This window comes from Pelophylax lessonae, assembly GCF_965119305.1.
Source record: "Pelophylax lessonae genome assembly, chromosome: 2".
Taxonomy (NCBI): Eukaryota; Metazoa; Chordata; class Amphibia; order Anura; family Ranidae; genus Pelophylax; species Pelophylax lessonae.
In genome coordinates this window covers 673,017,569-673,042,839 of record NC_138769.1, presented here as the reverse complement: position 1 = coordinate 673,042,839, position 25,271 = coordinate 673,017,569, and the positions used below count along the sequence as shown (strand labels likewise).

General features: G+C 42.8%; 1 protein-coding gene across 1 annotated transcript in view; it reads right to left on the bottom strand.

The window, feature by feature from the left end:
- TRPC6 (transient receptor potential cation channel subfamily C member 6) overlaps positions 1 to 25,271 on the bottom strand; it is a 376,611-nt gene that overhangs the window by 94,952 nt on the left and 256,388 nt on the right. Inside the window, exon 5 of the mRNA XM_082244685.1 lies at positions 20,851 to 21,067. Within this exon, the coding sequence (XP_082100811.1) occupies positions 20,851 to 21,067 (217 nt within the window). The remainder of the gene's footprint in view (positions 1 to 20,850; positions 21,068 to 25,271) is intronic.

Sequence of the window (25,271 nt, the reverse complement as noted above, 5' to 3'; positions counted from 1 at the left end):
ATTTGTCCCTCATTTTGGTCTGATCTTTATAGTTGTATATAAAATGCACTTTTTATGTTTTAAAAAGTGTATCCCGGGTGCTAAACCTTTCATCCAATTTCTAAATTGCTGCATTTGTTCCAAAAGCAAAAATAAAGAAAAAAGTGGTGGTTAAAAAAGCACTTGTTGGTTTAACTATTGATTTTGTTGAATTCTCCCTTAAGGGGACGTGACAGGGGGTGTGTCCTAAGCCTACATACTTTTGCTAGTAGGTGTCCCTAATTCCTATCTCAAAAAGTTGGGAGGTATGTTAGTAGTGGTATAAAACATGCTAAAAAAATACAAGAAACCTTATCTTTACAAGTGTACAGAACACGTGTATTTATATTAGTGTAGCTAGGCTTGGACTGTCCCAGCCAGGAAGGCTGGGACAGAGCTATAACGAGGCCTGTTCAAGTGAAAGAGTTAAAGAGGAAGTAAACTTCCTTCTCTTTTACCTATAGGTACGCCTATAATAAGGCGTACCTATAGGTAGTGTAAATATCTCCTAAACAGTCAACGCGGCTCCGGACAGTCACAGATCCAGAGTCCACTAACCCGGAAGCAAGACAGGTGAAGATGGGGGCACCTGCAGAGCTGATTTTTCGGCGCGGGAGGACTTCATTTTCAGGTAAGTTTAACATAATGTCCTAGCATGCTATGCATACTAGGACATTATGGCTTTTCCCCACAGGTTCCCCCCTCCCCAAACAAAAAATCTCTAGACATTTATAACCTGTCTAAAGCAGAGCTTCACCCAAAAGGGGAAGCTCCACTTGTTTGCACCCCCACCCCCTCCACTGCCACATTTGTTGGACCTCCATCCCCCCCCCGCCCCCGTCTTCTAAGACACATCGCAAGCTACACAAGACTATGGAACGATTTACACGGCGCAGTGCGACTCCTGCATATGCAGTAGGAAACAGGCTGTGAAGCCGCAAGGCTTTACTTCCTGTTTCCCTTACTAGAGATACTGAATCCTGCACCCGCAGCCGACTGAAGAATCGGCTCGGGTGAGGACATTGCGGGATTCCTGGACAGATAAATGTCCTTATGTTAAAAGTCAGCAGCTACTGTATTTGTAGCTGCTGACTTTTAATTTTTTTCTGAAGAAGCCTGGAGCTCCTCTTCAAAGTGTTTTATTGTAAAATAACCCATCCAGTTTAAAATAGAAATGAAAGGCAAAACATTTGTGTAAAGATATAAAAAAACAATATCAATACTTCTTTTCCCCTTTTTTATAAATGATCACATTCCCTCTGATCTCAGCTGCATAGGAGGTGGGGGAGGAGAAGAAGCAGAACCCTGAGCTTGCCAGTGAATGATCAAGTCTGATCATTGGGGGAGAACAGGCTGAGTTCCCAGCATAGCTAGAGAACTGACCACTGACTGCTCTCCTGCTTAGTGTGGCCAGTTTTTAATAGGAAAGCAATGGGACTGGCAGGAACACCAGGGTTTTTACACAAAGAAAGAAATACAAAGAGAACAGGATACTTTCTCATAAAAGTACATGGTACAGCAGGCACATGTCAGGAATATGAAGTGTTGGGGTAACAAATGCTTTAAGCTCTGTTTTGTGTACTAAAAAGTACTAGTCAATGCATTTTCTTAGAAGGAAATTACTTAGACATTCTGATTTGCTTAATACTAAACTGCCCCTTGGGCCTGGGAGGAAAAAAACATGGAAGCTGACATGAGGTTCACTTTCCAGCATGACAACCCTAAACCCCTTGTGCTCAAATTATTGCCTATGGTCTGCCAGGGCTCTATTTGCAGTTGTGCCAGAAGCCTGCAGTAAACTATATTTACATGAGTGGCCAGGGACAGCTGCCAGCAAGAATCACTAGACTTTTGTTGGTGGAGCTACACAGTGTGCGTGAAGAGCAGAGACTCTCAGATTTGTACAATTCGATGGCCGGCGCCACTGCAGTTCCCATGTAAAAGCACTTACATGCGATTACATGCAAACAGAGCCTTTGACCAACCCTGGGAGTAGACAATGTGCATTCAGGGATGGCATTCCAGTAAAATTTCTGGTGGCACACAAAATAACTGCAGCTAATCAGCTATTTTGTGTGGCGCAATAGCACAGAGTCAGCCACCCGGAACACAACAAACTATCCGCCTCCTGTGTGAACAGAGCCTACCATGAAAATAAACTGCAGTGATCTGTTCAGCAAAAAGAAAAGAACAAAGTCACTCCATGCAGTTTAACTGATTTGGTTGGCTTCAAACACAGTCCCTGCCCTAAGTCACACCCCTCTGATGCGTTTCACCCCTATTGGGCTTATTCATAGGGGTCTACGAATAGGCCCAATCAGGGTGAAATGTATCAAGGGGCATGGCTAAGGGCAGGGACCGTGTCTGAAGGCAACTACTTTACTGCTACAGTGCGGGCCAGCTGCATAAAATTATATATACGTGATTCTGCATTTCCAGGTAGGGGGTCGTGCGCATGCCGACCCGGCTGTACTGTCACTGGCTCCAGCACATGCCGATCAGCGGGTCCTAGCCAATGATTCATTACTAGTATATGAAAAAAAAATGTTTAATAATTCTAGTATGTATACCATTGTTTGTAGACGCTATAACTTTCACGCAAACTAATTAATATACACTTCTTGGGATTTTCTTTCTACCAAAGATATGTAGCAGAATACATTTAGGTCTAAATTTATGAAGAAAACTGAAAATTTCCTATCAAATACTTACCCTAATTTTCCTTCCTGATGGGCTCAATGGCAGCATACATATGGGTTAACCCCGCCTCCACTCCTCCCCTATAGGACCCCACTCCCATAAATCTTTGCTCTGAGCCAGAGGCTGCATTCCGTAACTAGCCTACTCATGACTCTGTGAGAGAACTCCTGCTGCCATGGAGTCCATCAGGAAAGGAAAATTACAGTAAGTATTTGATAGGAAATGTTCAGTTTTTCTGACAGACTCCATAGCAGCATATGTATGGGAAATAACTAGCCATACACACCCGGGTTTTCCAGGTAACCCAAAAATTAAGAGAAGATAAGGAGGCCGGCTCTACACAATAAGGAGCCATAAATGTATTGATCGGGGACCACACGGCCGCCCCACTGATTACATTGGGAACCCCTTGCTACAAAGCCACCCAAGATGTGGGCACACTCCTGGTTGAGTGAGAAGTCACCATCCCCAAAGGAAACAAGTCCTTGGCTCTTTGAGCCTGTTGAATGGCCCAGACAATCCATGCCAAAGTCGTCCTAGTTGAGGCACGTTTCCCTTTGTACTTTCCAGCAAAAAGAATGAACAGGCATTCTGAAGCCTGAAGAAAGCTCTAGCTTGTACATGAAACTTCACAATATCTTAGGGATTCCTAGAACCAAAGGAAGGCACTGCTGAGAGTCAAACTCAGGATTCTCTGAGTCCCCGCAGCAACCTCGGTTTGAATCCGAGTCATGGCACCAAAATGAGTAGGAGATTGACATGAAACGAAACAACCTTCAGACCGAGAGAGTTCCAAATTAAAAAGGTTTATTAGCGAACGTAGCTACATGAGAGCACACCCCTATAAAGCCTCCCTGTATGCTCTGATTTGATAGAGCTCAAATCCCCCTTTTATAGGGTTTCTTAGCACATATCACACATTTAGGGTGTGCACTTTGATACATGGCCACTTATAACATCTTATTGGAAAACATGTTTTTAACAAACACGCTTTCAACAACATGTTTTTAACCAGCTTCCAAATGCCATTTTAGCTTTGCACCTATTAATATAGAAACACAGTTAAAGATACATACGTTCATAAACCTAATTTATCATATTCTTAATATCACCACTAAAAACACCTCTATATATAAAAGCGTTTTTATCATAGATTATGATGTAGGTATCAGTAAGGATCACATTATCCTTATACATTGGACGTTCGCTTTAACCAACTAAGCCACAGGGCGACCTCCCCCACATCTAAAGAATGCAAGTTAATACTCGAAAGGTTGCAGAACAATTTCTTGATTCCCATGAAAGACTGATGTACCCTTGAGAATTGAGTCAAGCATAGGTAAAAGCACCGCTTCTCAGCCTTTTGGCTAAGATCAAGTGTAGTATCTGTTCTTATCAGTGATCCAGTGGGGGCGCTGTGCTGTCATCTGACCTGACCAAGGCTGGGTGGCAGCTATGCAAAACTGCTGGAGTGATGGGGACCTGGAAGGTTAGTATTGGCAGGAACTGAAACCGGAGTGCCTGAGCGTAATTGGGGGCCGGGAGTAAGTTCTCCCCAAGAAAGCTGGAAGGGTCCATTACCTCCTGATTTGAATGGGCTACCTTCTCTGGCCAGGGGCCGGGAGGGCAGAAGGTCCACGGTGACTGTTCCCCCTGGGAGTGGTCGCCCCAGGGGTGCTCTTAGTAACACATGGGTGTGGGACACCACAGTGTGAACAGGCACAAAGTCACAGCACCAAATTGCTTTTTTTCTGCACTGCGCCTCATGGGCTGGGCCTTTTGGCTAAAGTCCAGGGCAATTTTTGCTTACCAGGCCCTAGGGCCCAGGCCAGTGCACATTTGGCATGGCCACTTTATTATTTTCTATTTATTTTCCCTCACTGTTTGTCACTTTCACTTTTGTGTGTGTTTTCACGGATTGTAGAGTGTGAGTCCTCGGGCTTACCCTGAAGTTTAGGGGGAGGATGTGTGGCCCTCAGGTTCCTTCCTCCCCTGCCTCTGGGGAGAGCCCTCTGACCTAGTATTCGGGGTCGGCTTCGGCTGGCCTGAAGAACAGGGTTTGCCAGGCCTTCTGGCTAGGCAGTCCATGGAAACACTTAATCCCTGTCAGGAGCCTTGCGCCCCAGGGGATCAGGGTCGAAGTCCTACCCCTTCGGGGGGTGGACTAAATCACACATTTAAGTGCACTTTACACTTTGTGTGTGTGTGTTTCACATGTATGTTTTTTGTTCACTTACGTGTTTTTTCACTGTAGGTTTTTGCACCACTGCGAACTGAAAAAAAAAAAAAAAAAATAGGTAAAAGCACCATTCGAACTGGAAGAATGTTAAGAAAAGTTCTCCATGACCAGTGAATCAATCTCTGAGGCTTTTTATGCTGACGTAATAGCCAGGAGAAAGGCGAACATCTGCTCACTAAACCTAAGTGCTCCCTTGAAGAATTGTTGGACATGAAAAGATGCCTAGACCTGGAAACACCTGTGAAGGCCAATAAAGCTGACACTTGTACTCTGAAGGAGCTGATTGACAGAGCCAGATCTAAATTTGATTGGAGGAAGCCCAGAATACTTAGAACTTCTAGATCAGTACATGATCTGTCAGCAGCACAGACTTTGACCAGATTCTCTCGTAAACTTTGTTTGTGTTCACTCTCCTCGCATTCAAGAGAGAGAGAGATGACTCTGGGGGAAGCAGCCGAGGACCTCCAATCTCAAGAACCAGACCATCAGACGTAACCATGCTGGACATGGATGTAGAAATGCACCCAGTGACAGATGGTCTGGCCTGATGAGAAGGGGCACTGGGTTCTGGTAGCTGAACAGTGCTAGCAAGGGGAACCATGGCATATTTGGCCAATAAGGCATCACTGCCACTACCTCCACAACTTCTGGTCACGGTTTTCGTAGAAACCCTAGGATGACCAGGACTTGAAGAAACGCAGAGGAACCGCTGCATTTCCAATGATCTGTCAGGCCATCTGAGCCTGAAAAACCTCCACATGTAGAGACCATTCCTTGTTGCCCAACTGGACTCTGGAAAGAAAGTCTGTTAGAATATTCTGGACTCCGGGGAAATAAGCCTTCAAGATGTAGGCTTGATTCTTTTGAGCCCAAGACATAATTGGCTTCACTTCCCATAATAGAGAACAGGCTATGAAACCCCCCTTGTCTTTTAATGTAAGAGACCACCGTAGTGTTGACTAGCCTAAGAGCACTGAAACTCCCTTCCTTATATGGTATATGGTGAAAGGTCTGTAGGGTTCAGAAGGCTGCCCATAGTTTCAGAATGTTCAACACAATCTTGTGGAATTGACAACCCCGCCTGCCTTGAGCTATTCCCGACAGGCAGCAAGCCCCCCATCCCATATTGGTGGTATCCAAAGTGATAGTGAACTAGGAATGAGGCAATGGGATGGCAAAATGAACCAGTTTCTCAATTGCAGCCACCAGGGGACTTACTCTCATGACTGAGTTTATGTAGATGACCTGAATTCTCCTTCCTGGCTCCCAATTCTGGAGAAACAGCTTCCGGAAGGGCCGCGTTCTCCAGAGCATCCACTTGACCGTCAGATCTGTAGACACCATTGCACAGATGCGAAGAAGACAGGGACAGAAGTATTCTGTTCCAGACCTTCAGGATCCAGAGACAAAGCAATGGTCCTCTTAATTATATCGACTGAGCCCCGAGGCACACAAGAGACAGAGTGGGCTCCAGGTGTCTTTTCCAGAATCAGCCGCCAGCTGAATTTTGAGGAGCAGATGCCCTCTGTTTTGTGACAGTAGGAAAAGAACATCCAAGTAACTATGCAGGCGTATGCTCCTTGGTTTGATAAAGACCTTGCCAACCAATAAGATCCTTAAAATACATAGGGTGATGTTAAAAGCCCGAATGGTAGACAGCAAGCTGGAGATGGTCTTGACTTACAGAGAGCCGAAGGAACTTGTGGAAATTTTCTTCAATGGCCACATGAAAGTAAGCATCTTTAGGTCTATTGGAAATGAGCAAGTCACCTGGCTGGACCCCCTATGAATCAGGGACAATGTTTCCATCTTGAACTTCTCCTTTTGATGAAAATTGGTTTCAGTGAGCGAGGTCTTAAATTAGCCTCCGCAGGCTCTTCATGACCATAAAGAGAGGCGACTACATGCTGTGAAATCGCTTGCATCTTGGGACTGGCACAGCATCACTTTACCAAATAAAGGAGTATATGCTTAATTTTACCTCAGAGTTCCTTACCCCAGGGAAAGGAATCCAAGATGAGGAGGACTTCTGAAGGACAATGCATGTCCTGAAAAGACCGCTTTGACGTTCCGATAGTCTAAAGGCTCAAACTAAGTAGCTTCTTGGATACCTGAGGTCAAGCTTTAAGCATACTTCTGAGGGGATATCTGGCCTCTTCACCAGCTCTTCCTAAAATCCAGACTTGGTCTGTAAAAACGGGTGACCCTCGTACGCTCTAAACTTTGTCCTCTAGACTGTGTCGTCTTCCAGCCTAGCAGGTGCCGATCCTGAGGCAAGACCCAACTTTCCAACTGTGGACCGGGCTACGGTGCTGTCCAGCTTGCCAAAAGATGAAGCTCCCTCAAAGGGATCTTACACTAGGCCTGTTAGAGGCGGGATCAGCAAGTCCAGTCCCCAGCCATAGCACTCACTTTGCCGTAACTGACTGGAGCAAAACCGACGCCACTATGCGGATGATGTCAATTGGAGCCTCACCATGGAAACTGACACCAGCTCCGGCTTCTGAACTACAGAGTTTCTGGAAATGCTCTTGAATACTGCATCCACATTCTCCTTCAATGTTTCCATCACTTTAAACATGGCCACAAGTGCCCAGGCCGACTTTCAAGCCATTCACTACATGTTCAAAGGACGAGCGATATGCTTGCTTGCCTCATCAAGGCCTCAACAACTAGAGAGGCAGCCTTTGGAGGCTTCACATCCCTATCTCTGAATGGATAGAGCTTGGCCATTTTTCTCAGAAGGGAGGTATATCTTTTGACCTTGCGCCACTTACCCAAAATTATGTCCATTATTTCCGTTAGGAATGGAAAATTAGAATACTCTCTAGAGGTGCTTAAATACCTTCCTCTTGCTTTGCAGGAGACTCTACAGGTTCTACTCATGTAAATGCCACCTTCATTGCTTTGACCAAAGGCATCACAAGGACAAAGGAACCTTGTGCCGTGTATTGTCAATCTGACCTACTGTAGAAGGATTTAAAAACCATAAAAGAAAAAAAATAAGGTAGAAAACCAAAAGCAGTGCCCAGGCAAGTGAGGAAAGGAATGGGTAAACACACCCTCTCACCCCCGCTACACAAGGGATGGCCATAAGGAGGGGGGGGGGGCCAGCGATACACCCGTAGTGTGGAAACTGCACAGACAGCCAACCTGCACAGGTGATAGAACCATCAGGATCACGCACACAGGCAGCAAACAAGGGTGCTATTGCAGAGCATATACCTGTGATGATTGCACACAGCATTTAGGGAGACTGCTGTAAGCTGCCCACAGAGAAATCCCAATATCAACAGTACTGACCGCTAATTGAACTTCTCCACTGTAATGACACCACCACCGCCCACAGCGTGCACGCGCTGAGTCCTTGGGCAGGAGTAACCCAGGGACGCCAGACCAGAAGAGAGAGCGTGGCTTGGAATGCAAATGCACTCCAGCTGCTATAGGCTGGAAAATACTAGAGCCAGGGAAGAAAAACAAACAAACACACACACCTTCTGCCATGGAATATGCAAAATAAAAGTATACATCACCGCACACAGCATCCCCCACGACCATGCCTGGATCCAGAAGAAGCTGCTGCACGGGCCCAGGGTGTTTATGGCCACCTGCTAATAGCAAGGCTCTTAGGCCGTACTGCCACTTCTTGCCTGCCATTGGACACGCTTAAGCTCTTCATGGCACCGCATCCATCGCCCTTCTCCACCCCGCTAATAGCTGGGGATTTCTGGAGACTCCACATGGCACCGAATCCATCGCCCTTCTCCTACCTGCTAATAGCTGGGGACAGCTAGAGACTCCACATGGCACCGAATCCATTGCCCTTCTCCACCCCGCTAACAGCTGGGGACTGCTGGAGACTCCACATATCTACCGGGGCACAGCTTGCCGAACAACCAGGCATCGATTGTGGCCACTTCATCCAAGGTAAGACTTCAACCATTCTGGTCCTTAGGAGGAGGAAAAAAAAGGAACACGGCCTCTGGCTCAGAGCAAAGACTTATGGGAGTAGGGTCCCATAGGTGAGGAGCGAAGGCGGGGTTAACCCATACATATGCTGCCATGGAGTTTGTCAGGAAATGTTTTTTTTTTTTTTTTTTAATTGGATATGTTTTATAGCAGAATATTCTTTTGTTTTTTTTTTTTTTGTTTGTTTTTTTGAATGTTGGGTCTTTTTTTGTTTATATAGCAAAAACTAAAAAACACAGTGGTGATCAAATACCACCAAAAGAAAGCTCTGTTTGTGCAGGAAAAAATTATATAAATGTTGTTTGCGTAAAGCATTGCATGACCGCGTAATCACCAGTTACATTAACACAGTGCCGAACTGCAAAACATGGCCTGGTCATGAAAGGGGTGAAAATCTTCCAAACCTTAAGTGGTTAAAGACCAGCACCCAATGCAGTGGGGGACGTTAGGAGAATTCCCAGGACTTTTCTATCTCAGGAAGACATTTACATGAGTATCAAACACTCAGGTAAGCAATATAATTTTGAATTTTAACAATGGCAAACCTGTGGAAATATCATGTTTATTTATTTTTCTTATCTTAAAACCCAACTCAAAGCTCATCTGCTTCCTCTTCTGTTTGCTCCATCCCCAACAATGAAGCAACCTCCCACCCTGGAGTATATAGTCTAGTTCTGCAATGTCACAGTGTCTTTTTTCTTCCAGGAGTGGGAGGATACTAAATGCAACAGAGAACAGCGCCTTCTAATGATGCCCCTGATGTCCGGGGGCTAGAGGAAGTGTAATGAATGACATTGGGTATCATTCAGCCTGGAAGAGGACTGGCACTGGACAGGTGTGTCTTGTGGGAACAGCACCAGGGTTGCAGTCAGAGAAGCTGGTGACTGAATTTTCAGTTTCTTGCCAAAGTTGGAGTTGAGCTTTAATATACACTAACGATTTGGGTACAGTATGTTTTTTAGTGTATGCCTTTCTGTAATGTCAAAAGGGCACATTTTGGGGGAAAAAAAAACAATAAATGCACATATTTTTGCAGGAATTTCTACTTTTGCTAAACAGCAATAATGTGTATATACAGTATCCTTAATTTAAAAATAAGATGCAGCAGGAATTAACATAGTGGACAAACAGCCTTATACAAAATGAGTAATGGATGGCACATGTCATGCTTACATCGTTGTTTGAGTTGGCAGTAAAGTGGGAAGTGTGAAAAAGCAGAAAATGTCAACTGAAAGCCAGAAATACTGCAAGTGACAGTAATAGCGAGTGATAGTTGATCCAGGAATTTCCCACTAAGTCCCTGGGACACGAATTAACTGTTGCTGGCTCTACTAATGTCTGTGTGATGCCTGAGAAACCCAATATTAGGAAGCTACATGATGTTCAGCATGTGCTCCTCAATGATCTCCTCCTAATGACGGCCCCTTGAGCCTATAGGGGAAGGGAGCTTTTACTGATGGGAGCATGGCTCACAAATTGGTTGTATACATATACAACAAGTTAAAGTAGCTCTAAGGTGATTGGCTAGACACAGGGTAAGGGAACTTGGCCTGAACCTTATTAAGGGTCCACACTGGGCAGAAAAAAACGTTGCTTCTACAGGAGTTCTGTGTTTTTTTCTCCTACCTGTAGAAGAAGCTCAATGTTATCCTATGTGTCCATGCACGTTAGTACGCTTAGAGGCAAATTTTAAGCTCAGCTTTTTGTGGCAGAAAACAAAACCCTTCTGTATTGCATTTTTGAGAGGAGCTTTCATGCAAAAAAAAAAAGGTTAACCCTCCTAAATGCGGCATTTAGAAGCATTTGCACCTTCAGTGTATGTTGAAAAATGAGCAGAGGTGAATGTTTTTGAAAAATAAATACTTGTAAAAGCAAATGCCCATAAACTCTCCTAAATTCTTGTGGGATATGAGCTACTTTGAGCATTTTTTTTCTGCCACTTTTTCTGCCAGAGGTTCTGGAATGTTTTCTGCTCCAAGTGTACATAGAGTCTAGAAGTTTGCACTTAGGTAAATCATCACTAGCCTGAGAAACTACAGCTTCTGAGTTGCCCGACCACTTGCCCTGTTTGAGGTTGACTGTCACAGCTTTATCAGTGGTTTGACCTTGCCATCGTTAAATGTTGCTTTAATGGGCAATTCCCTTGATTGGATGTTTGGTCAATGTACTATCTGCCCAGCACTCATGGTAAGAACAGGCTTTTTAGATCAGGTCAAGTTACTGTTTCAGCATGCTCAAAGTATAACTCTGACTGGCACTAGTTAAGTGTTTAGGTTGGGACCTTCAAAAAAAAACAGTGACCTTGTCCTTTACAACTTAATCTGTCTACGTGTCCACTTTGTACAAGGTTACTTGTTATCGCTCCTCAAAAGTCAAGAATATTGGTGGATTCCATTATCATTATAACCAATTTCACACTGACAGCAAACAACACTTACAAATATCAACTAACACAGCTGGGAAGTACCTAACTCATAAAAATGGTGTACCCTAAGCTGTTTAAGAATTGAATGCTTGTTTTGTCAAAAACAGATAAATAAAACGCACTTTACTTCATAGTTCTGCGATGGCCAGTGCTCTGGTCCCCTGTTCTCAGCCACACTAGAATGTTGGCAGGCACTCCTACATCATTACATACAAAGCAGGACCAATAGTGGCTGCTGGTCCTGCATTGTATGTGATGATATCAACGAGAGGTGCAGACACAAGATCAGCCAAAGACTAGCATAAAGAGTGGCTTTGTGGGACTGGCCATCCCAAATGGAACCAGCAGGGAGGTGGACCACTGGACCTTGGCAGCTAAGTGGCACTTCCGCCTAGCAGAACTAGGGTCGTCGGTTCGAATCCCAACCATGGCACTACCTGTCTGGAGTTTGCATGTTCTCCCTGCGCCTGCATGAGTTTCCTCCCACACTCCAAAGACATGCTGGTAGGTTAATTGGCTCCCGTCTGGTCCGAGGATGTGTATGTATGAATGTGAAATAGGGACCTTAGATTGTAAGCTCCTTGAGGGACATTATTCCGTTATCAGCCTGTTGGGCACAATTTTTATGATATTTTTAACTGCCTGGAGTTAGGCTTTTACCAGAATGTTCATAATGGATTTTGTGGTGGAAGATTTATCTTCAGAGATTCCTTTAAGGGTCCATGCACACTGGCTTAAGAAAACGCTGCTTCTAGAGAAGTTTAGCATTTTGCCTGTAGAAGCAGCTAATGTTATCCTATGTGTTTATTCATATAAGGCCATTTAAATGTAAATTTTTTAGCTCAGTGTGTAAAGGCAGAAGAAAAAAACCTTTCTGGTTAGCATTTTTTGAGAGCAGTTTTCGGGCAGAAAAAAACACTAAACGGTCTTAAAAGCTTCTGACGCTCCTAAGCGTCTGTACAAAAATGCTCTATATGAGCATTTTTTTTTCTGCCAAAAGAACTGGCGTTTTTTTTTTTAAGCCTGATGTGGGGTTGCGCAGCCTCACAATAATAAAATATAATCAAAACAGTTAAATATGACTATACCTAGATAAAGCAATAACAGTAGTGTAAAATCATTATAATAGAAGAAGTTCTCGTGCTTAAAACAGTGTATAAATGTAATCAAATGAATGATCACACAAAAAAAAAATATATATATATACAGTATATATATATATATATATATATATATATATATATATTGTGGCTTAACAAATTGAACCAAATATCATAAAGTGAAAATATTTCTCAACTAGCCATGCAAAACACCCATGAATAAGTGAGTAAATAAATAAATGAAAAACGTAAATAAATTAATCTATAAGAGGTGACAATAAATAAACAGTGATTGATCAAATCGTGCACAGAAGCAAAAAGTGCAACAAGGACTCCACATTCAATCCACTGTAATCAAATAGTGAGTAGTGATCAGATGATAAGAGTCCCGTGCTGAAAATTGGTTCACCGCAAAATCCACCACCTCTGTGATTCCACTCCCATCAGCTGGCAACTCACCCCATAATGTTGCCCCCCATTTTCATGGTTGGGGCCAAAAGCACAATTTGAACCACAGTGGTGTTCAGGGAAATCCTCCCTGGATTACTCAATGAGGCCATTAGTCACTATTTGATTACAGTGGATTGAATGTGGACTCTTTGTTGCACTTTTTGCTTCTGTGCACAATTTGATCAATCACTGTTTATTTATTGTCACCTCTTATTGATTAATTTATTTAAGTTTTTTATTTATTTATTCACTCACTTATTCATGGGTGTTTGCATTATTCATTGGATTTTGATATATGGAATTGATGTAATGATTTTACACTACTGTTATTGCTTTATCTGAGTATAGTCATATTTAAAGGTTTTAATTATATTTTATTATTGTGAGGCTGCGCAACCCTACATCACACTCTATTATTACTATTATTATATTATTATTGCGGGAACACAACAGGGGCTGCAGCAACCGATACACAGAACACATATACTGTATGTTATAGATTGAGATTATATATTTTTGATCACTTTAATCCCATCCACAAGCGCAGAGGTTCACACCATTCATTTGTTTTTTTTTTTTTTTTAATCTAGCATGCTAGAACCATAAAAAAAAAAAAAGACTGTAAAAGAAGCCAGTAGTTTACGGAGTGGGGACACACTCCCTATTATTAAGATGCTGGCTGTCTTAGTGCCAAGTTGGGACACTTTTTAATGTAAGGGCAACTATATTTTCTCTTTTTTCTTTTGGTATCCAATAAATTTACTAGATTGAGAACTTTTCTCTTTGGTTCTTCATGGTATGTGATGGCACTTTGAAGGAATTAGGGTGTGTTGAAGTTGATTCATATTGGTAACCACAATAATTTCAGGCAATCTTGTAGCAAGAAGAGGATGGCGTGGAATAGTAAGATAACGCTCTTTGACCTTCTTTTTAATGAAAGGAGTCACATATATCTGGTGAGTGTGTAGTGGTTTATGAGCACACTGGACGTATTCACATGTCATGGTGAAGGCCAAGCAACAAGTCTGAACAACTTTTTTCGTATGCGTATACACCCGGTGTGCTCGTAAAGCACTACACGCTCACCAGATTATGTGACCCCTTCTTCTATTTGAGAAACAATCAAAAAGCGCATACAGTAAATCCCCGTTATATCGCGGTTCAGTTTTTGCGGTCCCGGTATATTGCGTATTTTTCAGTAATGTTATTTTACTAATTAAATCATTGATAATTAAATATTTTTGTGTTTTCCATAGCTCTTGCTCTGTCTCTCAGTATCTTTTATGTGTTTAAATGAGTTTCTATTGTTTTAAAAGTGTGTTTAAAGTGAAAGTTATAAAAACATACCCACAGTGTATTTAAATAGGGTATTTCTATTTCGCAGATTTTCACTTTTCGCGGGTGGGTCCGGAACGTAACCCCCGCAATGGAGGGGGGTTTACTGTATACTGGTTTTTATACTCAGCAAAGCATTGTGTCTTGCATCACTTCTGGTCATGGGGGCCCTTGCATTACTTCTTAATGAGGTGAGAGTTCTGTGAGCACGGAGTGATTGCACAGAGGTGTTAAACTCTGTAAGAGAACATGAGAATGCTTTTCAAATAGAGGAAGGTGGTTGGCATTTGTCACATTTGAAGACTGGATTTGGTTTAGCTTACTTTCATGAACTCACTGAATATATTATTATTTGCATTATTCATTGGATTTTGATATATGGAATTGAAGTAATGATTTTACACTGTCTGCTATTACTGCCTTATAGGAGTATAGTCATATTTAACTGTTTTGATTATATTTTAATATTGTGGGGCTGTGTAACCCTACATCACACTTTATTATTAATATTATTATTATTATTAATATTATATTATTACTATTGTGGGAACATAACAGGGGCTGCAGCAACTGATACACATTTATGCTATAGATTTAGATAATATATTTTTAATAATTTAATCCCATCTACAAGCGCAGAGGTTCCCACCATTCATTTGTTTTTTTAAAGCCTAGAATGTTTGAACCGTTAAAAAAAAAAAAAATGACAGTAAAAGAAGCCAGTAGCTTACGGAGTGGCGGCACCCTCCCTATTATTAAGATGCTGGCTATCTTAGTGCCGAGATGGGACACTTTTTAGTGTAAGGGCACCTATATTTTTTCTTTTGGTATCTAATAAATTTACTACACTGTGAGAACTTTTCTCTTTGGGTCTTCATGGTATGTGATGGCCCTTTGGAGGAATTAGGATGTGTTGAAGTTGATTGATATTGGTAACCACAATCATTTCAGGCAATCTTGGAGCAAGAAGAGGATGCCGTGGAATAGTAACATAGCGCTATTTGACCTTCTTTTTAATTAAAGGAGTCACATATATCTGGTGAGTGTATAGAGGTTTATGAGAACACCGCATGTCATGGTGAAGGACAAGCAACAAGTCTGAACAACTTTTTTTGCAACAACACTTGGCGATATTGATTATACATTAAGGACTGATTTAAGCATTACAAGATGAGATTGGTTGTCACTATTTGGTCACGTTGCTTATACCGTACATTGAAGCATGCATTGATTATACACACATTGTGGGAGTATATATTGTTTACTTTTCAGCATTATTTTAGTGATTATGCAGTCTATAATTTATTTGTAATTATGTAACATAGAAAGCTGCTACTATTAGTTGCAATTTAATTGCACATTTATCGTTCTTATCACCCCCTTTCTCACATTTGATTTTTAGGTGTTCACACACACTTTTGAGTCGGCAGCTTGTCACGTTATTTTTCACTGGCACAGAGGTCTACATTTATATTTTGACAATATTTGATGATATTTTTAACTGCCTGGAGTTAGGCTTTTGCAAAATGCTCATGACGGGTGATGCTGTGGAAAATTTATCTTTGGAAACTCCTTTAAAAAAAAAACATTATTACAAAAGAAGCCCTTAGTTTCAAAGATTTGAGATACATTTTAATGAATATGTTTTTGGAAAAAAAAGGTGGATATCAATCGGTAAGCTAAGCTATTCCACATTATTGGGAGGTCTCTCTGGCAAGGATATTGAAGATACACTGTCCCTTTATCCCTTCAGGGAAGATAGCCCACCCCCACCAAGGTATACTCTCTGATCCATGCTCCTTTGCCACCTCCAGGATCCATCAGAGAACTCGAGCACTGCGCAGAATTGTAGTTCACAACTGCTCTAATCAGAGGTGCTTAAGTAGACTGCTGGACATTCATCGTGTGCCTGATCAATGGGTAAATATGTTTGCTCAAGCCCCAAGAGAGTGGTTTGTCTGATTGTTCATTTCTACTCCTGTGATTGTTCTAACTATATTTGTACATAGTTTGTCTGTACTTATCCCGACCATTGGCCTGTGTATGCCTAATCTGCTACTGTCTAATGTTGACTCTGACCATCTGTCAGAGGACTTACACTGTTCTAGTATCTGTCTTGCTTGGTAGCCAGATGTTGCCCCCGGTGACACAGTAGGCCCACCAAACTTTTGGACAACTCCTACATGCATCCATTACCGGGTCAGGATCATATAGAGCCCTGGGAAAACATGCCAACCTACACCCTCACCCCCAAGAAGTATGGTCATTATGTGTTAGCAACCCGCCCCCCAAAAAATCGAGCACTAACCTGCATACTTACCCCATAAGCATAAATCCCCCTCCTCCCAGGACAAATCTTCTCCCTGCTGAAATCCCCCCTACCAGCACAAATCTTTGCCCCCACCCCAGCTTACTTCCTCTCTCTTTCCAAATTCCCCCAGCACAACCCCCCCCCCCCCAACAAAAAAAATATCACCTCCCCTAGCACACACCCTCTACTCCTCAAATTTCCCCTTGAGGTACACATTTCCCCCCCACTGCAAATCCCCCCTCCCAGCACAAATCCCCCCTCCTAGCACAACCCCCCACACACACACATCAAATTTCCCCCTCTAACACTAATAACCTCCAATCATCATTACTAGCACAAATACCCCCCCCCCCCCAACCCCCACCAACAAAAACATTTTCCCTCCTGGTACAGTTTTCCTCCCCCTTCCACCATATCATCTCTTTTAGCACAATTTCTATTCCACAACCCCTCCACCCTCCAAACACAAATACCCCCCCCCCCCCAAATCGCCTTTCCTATCACACCCCCCAGTTTTCCTCTCCTATAACAAATATTACCCCCTGCTGCCCCCAAAATCTCCCAACTAACACAAATCCCCCCCCCCCAATCTCCTTGTGGCGCTCCTGCATCTCACATGAAACCACAGTGCCCAGGGCAGCTGTCCCTCCTGCCTACCCCTTGTCCTGGCCCTGCATACATCAAACATGCAACAAGACAGTATGTCTTGTGTTACCAAAACACCTGCCTTTAGGATTTCACAGAGGTATACTTTGACCTGTGACATCTTCTATGTATGTACTGCGTGTAATTTAATTTCTGTGCACTGACACCGCTTGTTGTAACAGAGCTGTTTTTTGTTTGCTTCTGCTGGTTAAAACTGTCTGCAGACAACGATGTATATAATTTCCTTGCAATATATATTGATGTGATTTAAAAATTATAAAGCCTGATTGGTATTCATGGCACACACTATAATAACCCATTATGTGTCTGAGTCAATGACTCCATCACCTTCTCATTATGCAGAATGAGAGGCAGAAAGCACATTGTTATTTAAAATTCAATTCAATTTAGAAAGCTCTAGAATTACAGAGAACCAAATCAGAAGCAGAGCTTATAGATACATATAAATTGCTTGTTGGTAATTAGGCACTTTCTGTGGAGTTGTATATTCTCAGTAATGACCAGGTACCCTTAGCTGGTCCCTGCCAGTAGGGTTAACGTAACTGGGCCCCTTAGTCCCCAGAAACAATGCACCTATAGACTTGCCATTAGATCCTTTCATTGTGTAATGTCTTGCAATAGAGTGTCACGTGCCAAACTGCCTGGCAGATAAGGTTAACAATGACAGCATTTTTTTCTATGGTGCCCAGTTCAATTCACCTGTCTAACCACTGGGCTTATACCAGTTGTACTCACTGCTGTAATACTAGGTAATAGTGTGGGGCTGCTTCACATAACATTTTTGGGTACCAGTCCTTCATACACCTTAATACACCTACTGTATGTTATCCTTGAGATTTATGCAGTAGATATGGTTGGAAAACGACACAGGTCCATTAAGTCCAACGTGTGTTTGTGTGTGTGTTTGTGTATCAGGGTGAGACTTCTAAGAATATACAAATCATTGCATATTTTGCCTTTTGAGGAAGGATCCTAGAAGTCTTTTGAAATTGTCAACACTCCTAGCCGATACCACTGCCTCCTTCTGTCTACTGTGGTGCCAACCACCTATTGTTGCAGCACCCTACAACTGTGGACACTCTGGTCCACTCTTTTGTTCAATTGAATATATGTATGATATATGCATGGGGGAGGGGGGGATAGTGCTCCATCATTGGTGTCAGTGGGAGGAATAGTGCCTCACCATTGGCATCAATGGATGGAATAGTGCCCCATCATTGATGTCAGTGGGAAGAAAAGTGCCACATTGATGCCAGTGGGCAGAATATTGTCCCATCATTGGTATCATTGGGAGGAATAATGTCCCATTACTGGTTTCAGTGAAAGTAATAGTGCCCCATTATTGGTGTCAGTGAGAAGAATAGTGCACCATTGTTGGTGTCAGTGGAAGATATAGTGCCTTATTGTTCATATCAGTGGGAGGAATAATGTCACATCATTGATGTAAGTGGGAAAAATAGTGTCCCATCATAGGTATCATTGGGAGGAATAATGCCCCTATATCTGTTTCAGTAAAAGTAATAGTGTCCCATTATTGGTGTCATTAGGAAAAATAGTGCCCCATTGTTGGTGTTAGTGGAAGATATAGGGATTGATTTACTAAATGCAAATAGACTGTGCACTTTGCAAGTGCATTTGCTCCAGAGCTTAGTAAATAAGATGAAGCGTCACTTTGCAAAAAATACTCAATTACATGCAAGAAAAAAAACTAGAATTTTTGCTGCACATGATTGGATGATGGAAGCCAGCAGAGCTTCCCCTAATTTCCTAAGCTCTAGAGCAGGCATGTCCAACCTGCGGCCCGGGGGCCTCATGCGGCCCAGAACCGCAGGCAATGCAGCACACTGTCCCTGACAATTTTTTTTTTGCTGGGGAGGAAGGAAGTCCAGTCAAGGGCACGGCCACAGCGGTTTCCAACTAACTGTAGACAGAAGCCGCCTTGGAGGGTAGGGGAGGGGAGGGGGGGCGAGCCCCGGATTACAAACAGAGGGGGGGGATCTCCGGCTTACCCAGCGGCTGCTGTCATACGAAGCCCCACCTCCTTGACTGGCTCCTGTGATAGACAGCACATTGGTGACATCTATCATAGGATCTGGTCCAAGAGGCAAGACTTCACATGACAGCGGTCGCCGGGTAAGCAGGAGTGTAATCCAGCGGCTCTCCTCTATCTTCATTGCAGACTGCATTGGATGGGCTTGCACTGGTGAGGCTACATTGGATAGGCACTGATCAGGCTGCATTGGATGGGCATGCATTGGTGAAGCTGCATTGGATGGGCACTCACTGGTGAAGCTGCATTGGATGGGAACTGTTTAGGCTGCATTGGATGGGCACGCACTGGGCTGCAAGTGCCGTGCGATCTCCCGGCTCCTGCAGGAGACTTAGGATGTCTGCAGTCAGTGACAGAGCCGCTGCTTCCTGTATAGTTCCGGCTCTGTCACAGGCGAGTGATATGAAATGCACTCCGCCTGTGACAGGAGCCATACAGGAAGCAGCGACTCTGCTCTCTACTGCAGCTGCTGCTTCCTCCAGCAGTACCCGCATGACCAGCAGTACCCGCATGATCAGCAGTACCTGCCAGCAGTCTGCAATATAAGTAGAAAAGGTATGTGCATTAGTGTGTGTAAATTGTTGCAATATGTTTTTTAATAACTAGTTGTGTTTTGTCATAATATGTCATGTCCTTCTTCATACATGTATAAATGAGGACATGACATTTTCTGGCTGTCTAAGTCATATGTGCAAGGAGTGCAACTATCCCCCAGCACATAACTGTAAATATCCCAGCATGTGCAGTTTTTGATTCCTACTACCATGACCACTTCAAATCACTGAAGTGGTCATGGTGGTTAGAGTGTTCCTTTAATATCTCTCAGAAGAAGTAAACCTCTGTATACTGATTCCATTTAATTTGATTGTCCTCTATTTGTGTTAAATTAGTGCTGGGGGGGGAGGGGCGTGGCGGAGTGGGAAGGGGGGCACGGCGGCATTTTATTGCTTATCTGCCTTAACTATAGTATATATTTTATATGCGCCCCCAGAAAATTTCTCTACACTCAAAGTGGCCCAGAGAAGCCAAAAGGTTGGACACCCATGCTCTAGAGCTTTAGTAAATCAACCCCATTGTGCCACATCATTGATGTCAGTGGGAGGAATAGTGCTCTGTCAGTGATGCGTGTATGGGGAATAGTGCCCCATGGTTGGTGTCAGTAAGTTTGTTTTTGGAGAGGGGGATTGGATAAGTGCTATCAGCTCTGTCAGGTTTTTATGTTGTTTTGGTCTTGTGTCTATGAGAAGGAAAGGGATTGGAAAACCAACAGCAAAAAAAAATTTAAAAGGGGGGGGGGGGTCCTAACCTTTCCTTACTCTACATATACATTAGGGGCAGGTTTCACAACCTGATGTTGTGCTTTAACATTGTTGATTTAAGTAGCATTCACCTAGAGAGCTGATGCTGGAATAATTCTAACATTTTACATTCTGCCAAAGTGTCAGAACCTTTTACCTAAAAATTCTCTACATGATTATTATTGGAATTTTATGCAACGCAGTTTGAATATTAAGCAGCCCTTTAAACAAGGTGTTTACATGTAGGCAACAACTAGGGCACAGGGCATTGGCAGTAAAAAATCTTTACCTATTACCCAGGAAATAATGAGCAGCTCCATCCAGGAGAAGCATGACGTTTTCATTCTAAAAAGCTGCCTTGCATTATCTGTGATGCTCTCATTCGGAAGAATCTTGGTGCCTTCGAACCTGTCGGCGGCATTCATCACTAGCAGGCCAAGGAATATGGTAAATGAGGCTGCATGGGCTACAAACTTCATGAACGGTCCCCGCATTATTTTCCCAAGCTGTAAAAGACAGGAAAGCATGTTAACAACAGCGTATGATCTTCCACTAAATTATTTTCTTTTTTATTTATTTATTTATTAGTAGGAAGTTATAGAATACATGTCAGGTTTTTATTGCCATAAGAATAATTCAAAGCCTCAGACTCCATAATAAGAGTTCAATTTGCTCCTGACCAAATCTGTAAATATTTCCAAATCTGCAAATATGTCTTAGTATGTCTTGCAGGATTTTAGGTTGTAAATAATGGACTCTGGGTGCGTAGGCAAAATCAAACAACAATATGCTATGTGACATACTCCTCAGTGCCTGTTTTCTTTTTTTTTTTAGCAGTGTTGTCTGCCCTACAAGTATAGGCAGGTGCAGTCTATTTTCTCCACTGTAGGTGGCGCTCTTCTCCAGCGGCAATGCAGATGAAGGAGGAAGTCGAGAGTTACTTAGTTCCTCTATGGTTTCCTTGGTCCCAGGGAGATAGCTATCTAACTGGATGCTGGCACCCCATGTGACTTTGGAGGCTATCTTGGGTCAGGCAGAGTCTATTTAAGACCCTGGCTCTGAGGTTTGGCACGTATTTTGCGAGTGGCTAAAGTAGGAACAGGTCACGCTTCTGTCAGAGCTAGTGCCTAGCATCATGAAAGGTTCCCAAGGAGTCAGGAAATTGCAGGGACACGCCATCCTTCCTGGAAGCCGCCGCGTTTGGGAGCAGACCGACAAGGCTTAATTCTGCTCCTCAAAGTAGACGCTGTCAGAACCTCTATTCCATCATTCTACTGCTGCTTTGCTGTTAGAACTTGTGAGTGATCCCGGTGGGGTTGCCTGTGTCTGTTTTGTATTGCTAGTGGACTTCTGTTACAATATATCCTTATAACTGCACTTGTGTTTTCTGCCCGCGGCATCACACTGCACCTTCCTGCACACAAATGATCCTATACTGGTTTACAGTACAGAAGTACTTCTTCTCGCTTCATCTCTGCAATATAGGGGGGGGGGTGTTCTGTAGTCCAGCAGGGCTTGACAACACTGCATATAATCTGACTGTAGTAAAGGCAGCAGTGTCAGTTAATTTTAGAAAGTTACAAACATACTTCACATATCTGTTTCTGGCCTTACTAATGCTGAACAGAAGGTAATCTCCTTAATTTAGTTTTAGCCACACATCAAGTCTGGAGACAGCTCTCTCTGAGCTTCATGACAGTGAAAAACACAAAAAACTCACTTCTATATTACGTGATACTCAATCGAAATATTTGAAAATATATTTCCCGTGGTCAGAGTATAACTGCAACCTGAATCTTGAGCATTCTTTATGTTTGCTTTGAAGCATTAAGATCCTTATGATGTTGATGTGGAAGCATCCCACAAGACCTCCTACCCCCCCCCCCTTTTTTTTCCTACTTCCTCCCCCTTTTTTTCTTCTTTTCTCTACTGCACTTTAATTTCCAACATTCCCGCCTCCAAAGCTGGCATAACTTCACCCTTTCTTTAGCCCATCTTACCACTTTCCCTACCTCCTCACCCCATTAACACCAGTCAGGATGTTATCAACGCTTGCTGAAAAATCCTGAACCTTGCTTAGATATCTCCAGAAACAGTCATTGGCGTGCTATGCTAGCCGCCTCCATATTGATAGATACACTGCCATACTCCCCTTCCCTTCTTCCTACCCATTATTAGAAATATTTTTCTCTTGTGAATAATCAGCCGGCATCTGTCTACACTATGTTCTGTTGAACTTACATAAGTGTTTTTATTACTTGGAATTTTTTATGTTGCATACTCAATGTCTAACATAACGCACAATGTAAAATGAATGTGCCTTTTACTTTATCTGTACAAATACTCTTGCAAAACCAATAAATACTCATGAAATAAAGTTACAAGCACACAGTATTTTTGGCACCATGAATATGCATGCATTTTTAAAGTAACACAACATGGGGAAATGTATGTTTTGCATGTATTACAGAGATGTACTTAAGGTTTTTTTATTTTTTTGCCAAGACATACACTTTAAGGGGCCATTCACACCAATATGCATTGAGCTGCGCTGGGTAGCTTTGCTCTACCCAGTGCTAATGCATAGAAAATGTTTTTTTACCTTATGCTCAATTAGTCCAGTTCACATCAAAGCACACCAATGCACTAGAACATAACCTGTACCTTCAAGTGTGAATGAGCCCAAACCCCAAACCTAACCATTAACCTACACCTTCTCCTTACCCTAATGGCCCTTTCACACTATAATATTTAATAGGTTTGCCATTGTTTTTAGTAAATCTCATCTTGTCTGAGAAAGTTTATGTCCATTTTTGGTGTAACAATTCACATTAAAGAGCGTATTGATAGGAATGGCAGGGCACATCATGGAACCGCATGTGCCTAAAGATGCAGAGGTGTAAAGCCTTTGTTTGGCCCTTCTTAGGGGTAAAATGTCCACCTGGTGGCCTTTGGCTGATAAACCCAGAATGAGTGAATGGGATTGGGACTATTGGTCTTCTCAGAGTGAAAAATTGTGCTCTGATATGATAATTACTTCATCCATCAAAAAGAAACATTGCAATGCATATGGTTTAGTTACAGATCTTTGCTTTTAATATTGGATCCCAGCCAAGGGCTGTTTCTTTTTGATGGATGCATTTACATGAGCCTTCTGTGATTTTTTATTTAAATGCAGAGAAATTGATTTGGGGGAAGCATGATATTTACAGCCAGATATTTACGTTCAGCAGGAAATCTGTACAAATCAATGACAGGCTGAAATTGTCTGCGGTTGTTTGCAATTATTAGCTTATAGTGTGATTACGTACGGCCAGGGATGGATGAGTGTACACAGACAATTTGCTTTCAGAGCCGCTCATCTGTCTCTAACTGCTCCATGTGCAATTTGTATAGGCTGAGCGGCCGCAGGCTGAACACAAATACACTGGACTAGGGGTTGTATGTTCTTGGATGGCTATGTGTATGAGTCCATTATGCACCTGTATTTACACACTTTCACAGTGTCTGCCCTTGAACATGCAGATTTATTTTTTTTGTACAATAACCTAAATGCACACAAGTAAATGCACAGTGCGATTTCTACCATTTAAAATCATTACATGCATAAATATGCTTTTAGAAATGCATGCATGTCATTGCCAGTATGAATGAGGCTTAAGAAGGCCATAGATGTGAGTAGGTTGAACAACATAAACTGACCTGATTTCCCCCATCCACACACCTGTCCTTCTTCTACAAGATTATATTCTGACAGCAGGGAGATTTCCCCACCGTCAGAATACACTGATCAGCGTTACAGGCTATAGCAACAAGGCAGGTAGATTGACCTCTGTACAATCACAGTGCCCACACATGGATTGAAAGTCCATACTAAGCTAGCTGAATTTCCATCCATGTTTGGCTGGCATTGAAAGTGGTTGTAAAGGCTGAATATTTTTTTAACTTTATGCATTCTATGCATGAAGGGAAAAAAAAAACCTTCTGCCCCCCCCCAATACTCACTCAAGCCCCCTCTTGATTCAGCCATGTGCATTGCTATCCCTAGTCTCTCTCTCTTCATTGGCTGAGACATGGCAGTGGGAGCCACTGGCTCCTATTGCTGTCAATCACAGCCAGTGAGCCAATGAGGTGAGAGCGAGGATGAGGTTGAGCCATGACTCTGTGTGTCTTTCCAGATAGCAAGGATAACAAGAATAAGTCTTGTTAATCTTCTGCACATTGTGCACTTGCAAAGCACTTAAAGCACAAGTTCTAGTTGACATTTTTTTTGTAGCAAATTTGCGTGGTAAGTCTCTAGCAAGAGCAAAGTTTCAGTGGTGAGTCTACAGCAGGCACTCTGCAAGTCACAGTGACCCCTGTGGTGGGATGACTATTGCACAACATATCTGAACCAGAACTTGCAGCAGACTTGCAGAATGTTTGCAAAGAAAGTTGATCTGGATTCATGCAATGCCAACTTGCTGCAATTGTGCAACAAACTAGTGAAGTCTGGCAAATCTAGCAAAAGCTTAGCAATAGCAAGTAAATCTCAAACTGGCAGCTTAATTGCTTGCTATCTAGGAAATGAACTCATGAAGTGGGGCTTGGGAGCGAGCATGCACCAGTGCCCCCATAGCAAGCAGCTTGCTACTGGGGGAACTGGTCACGATAGAGGAGCTAGGAACGCCAGCGGAGGACTTGAGAAGAAGAGGATCGGGGCTGCTCTGG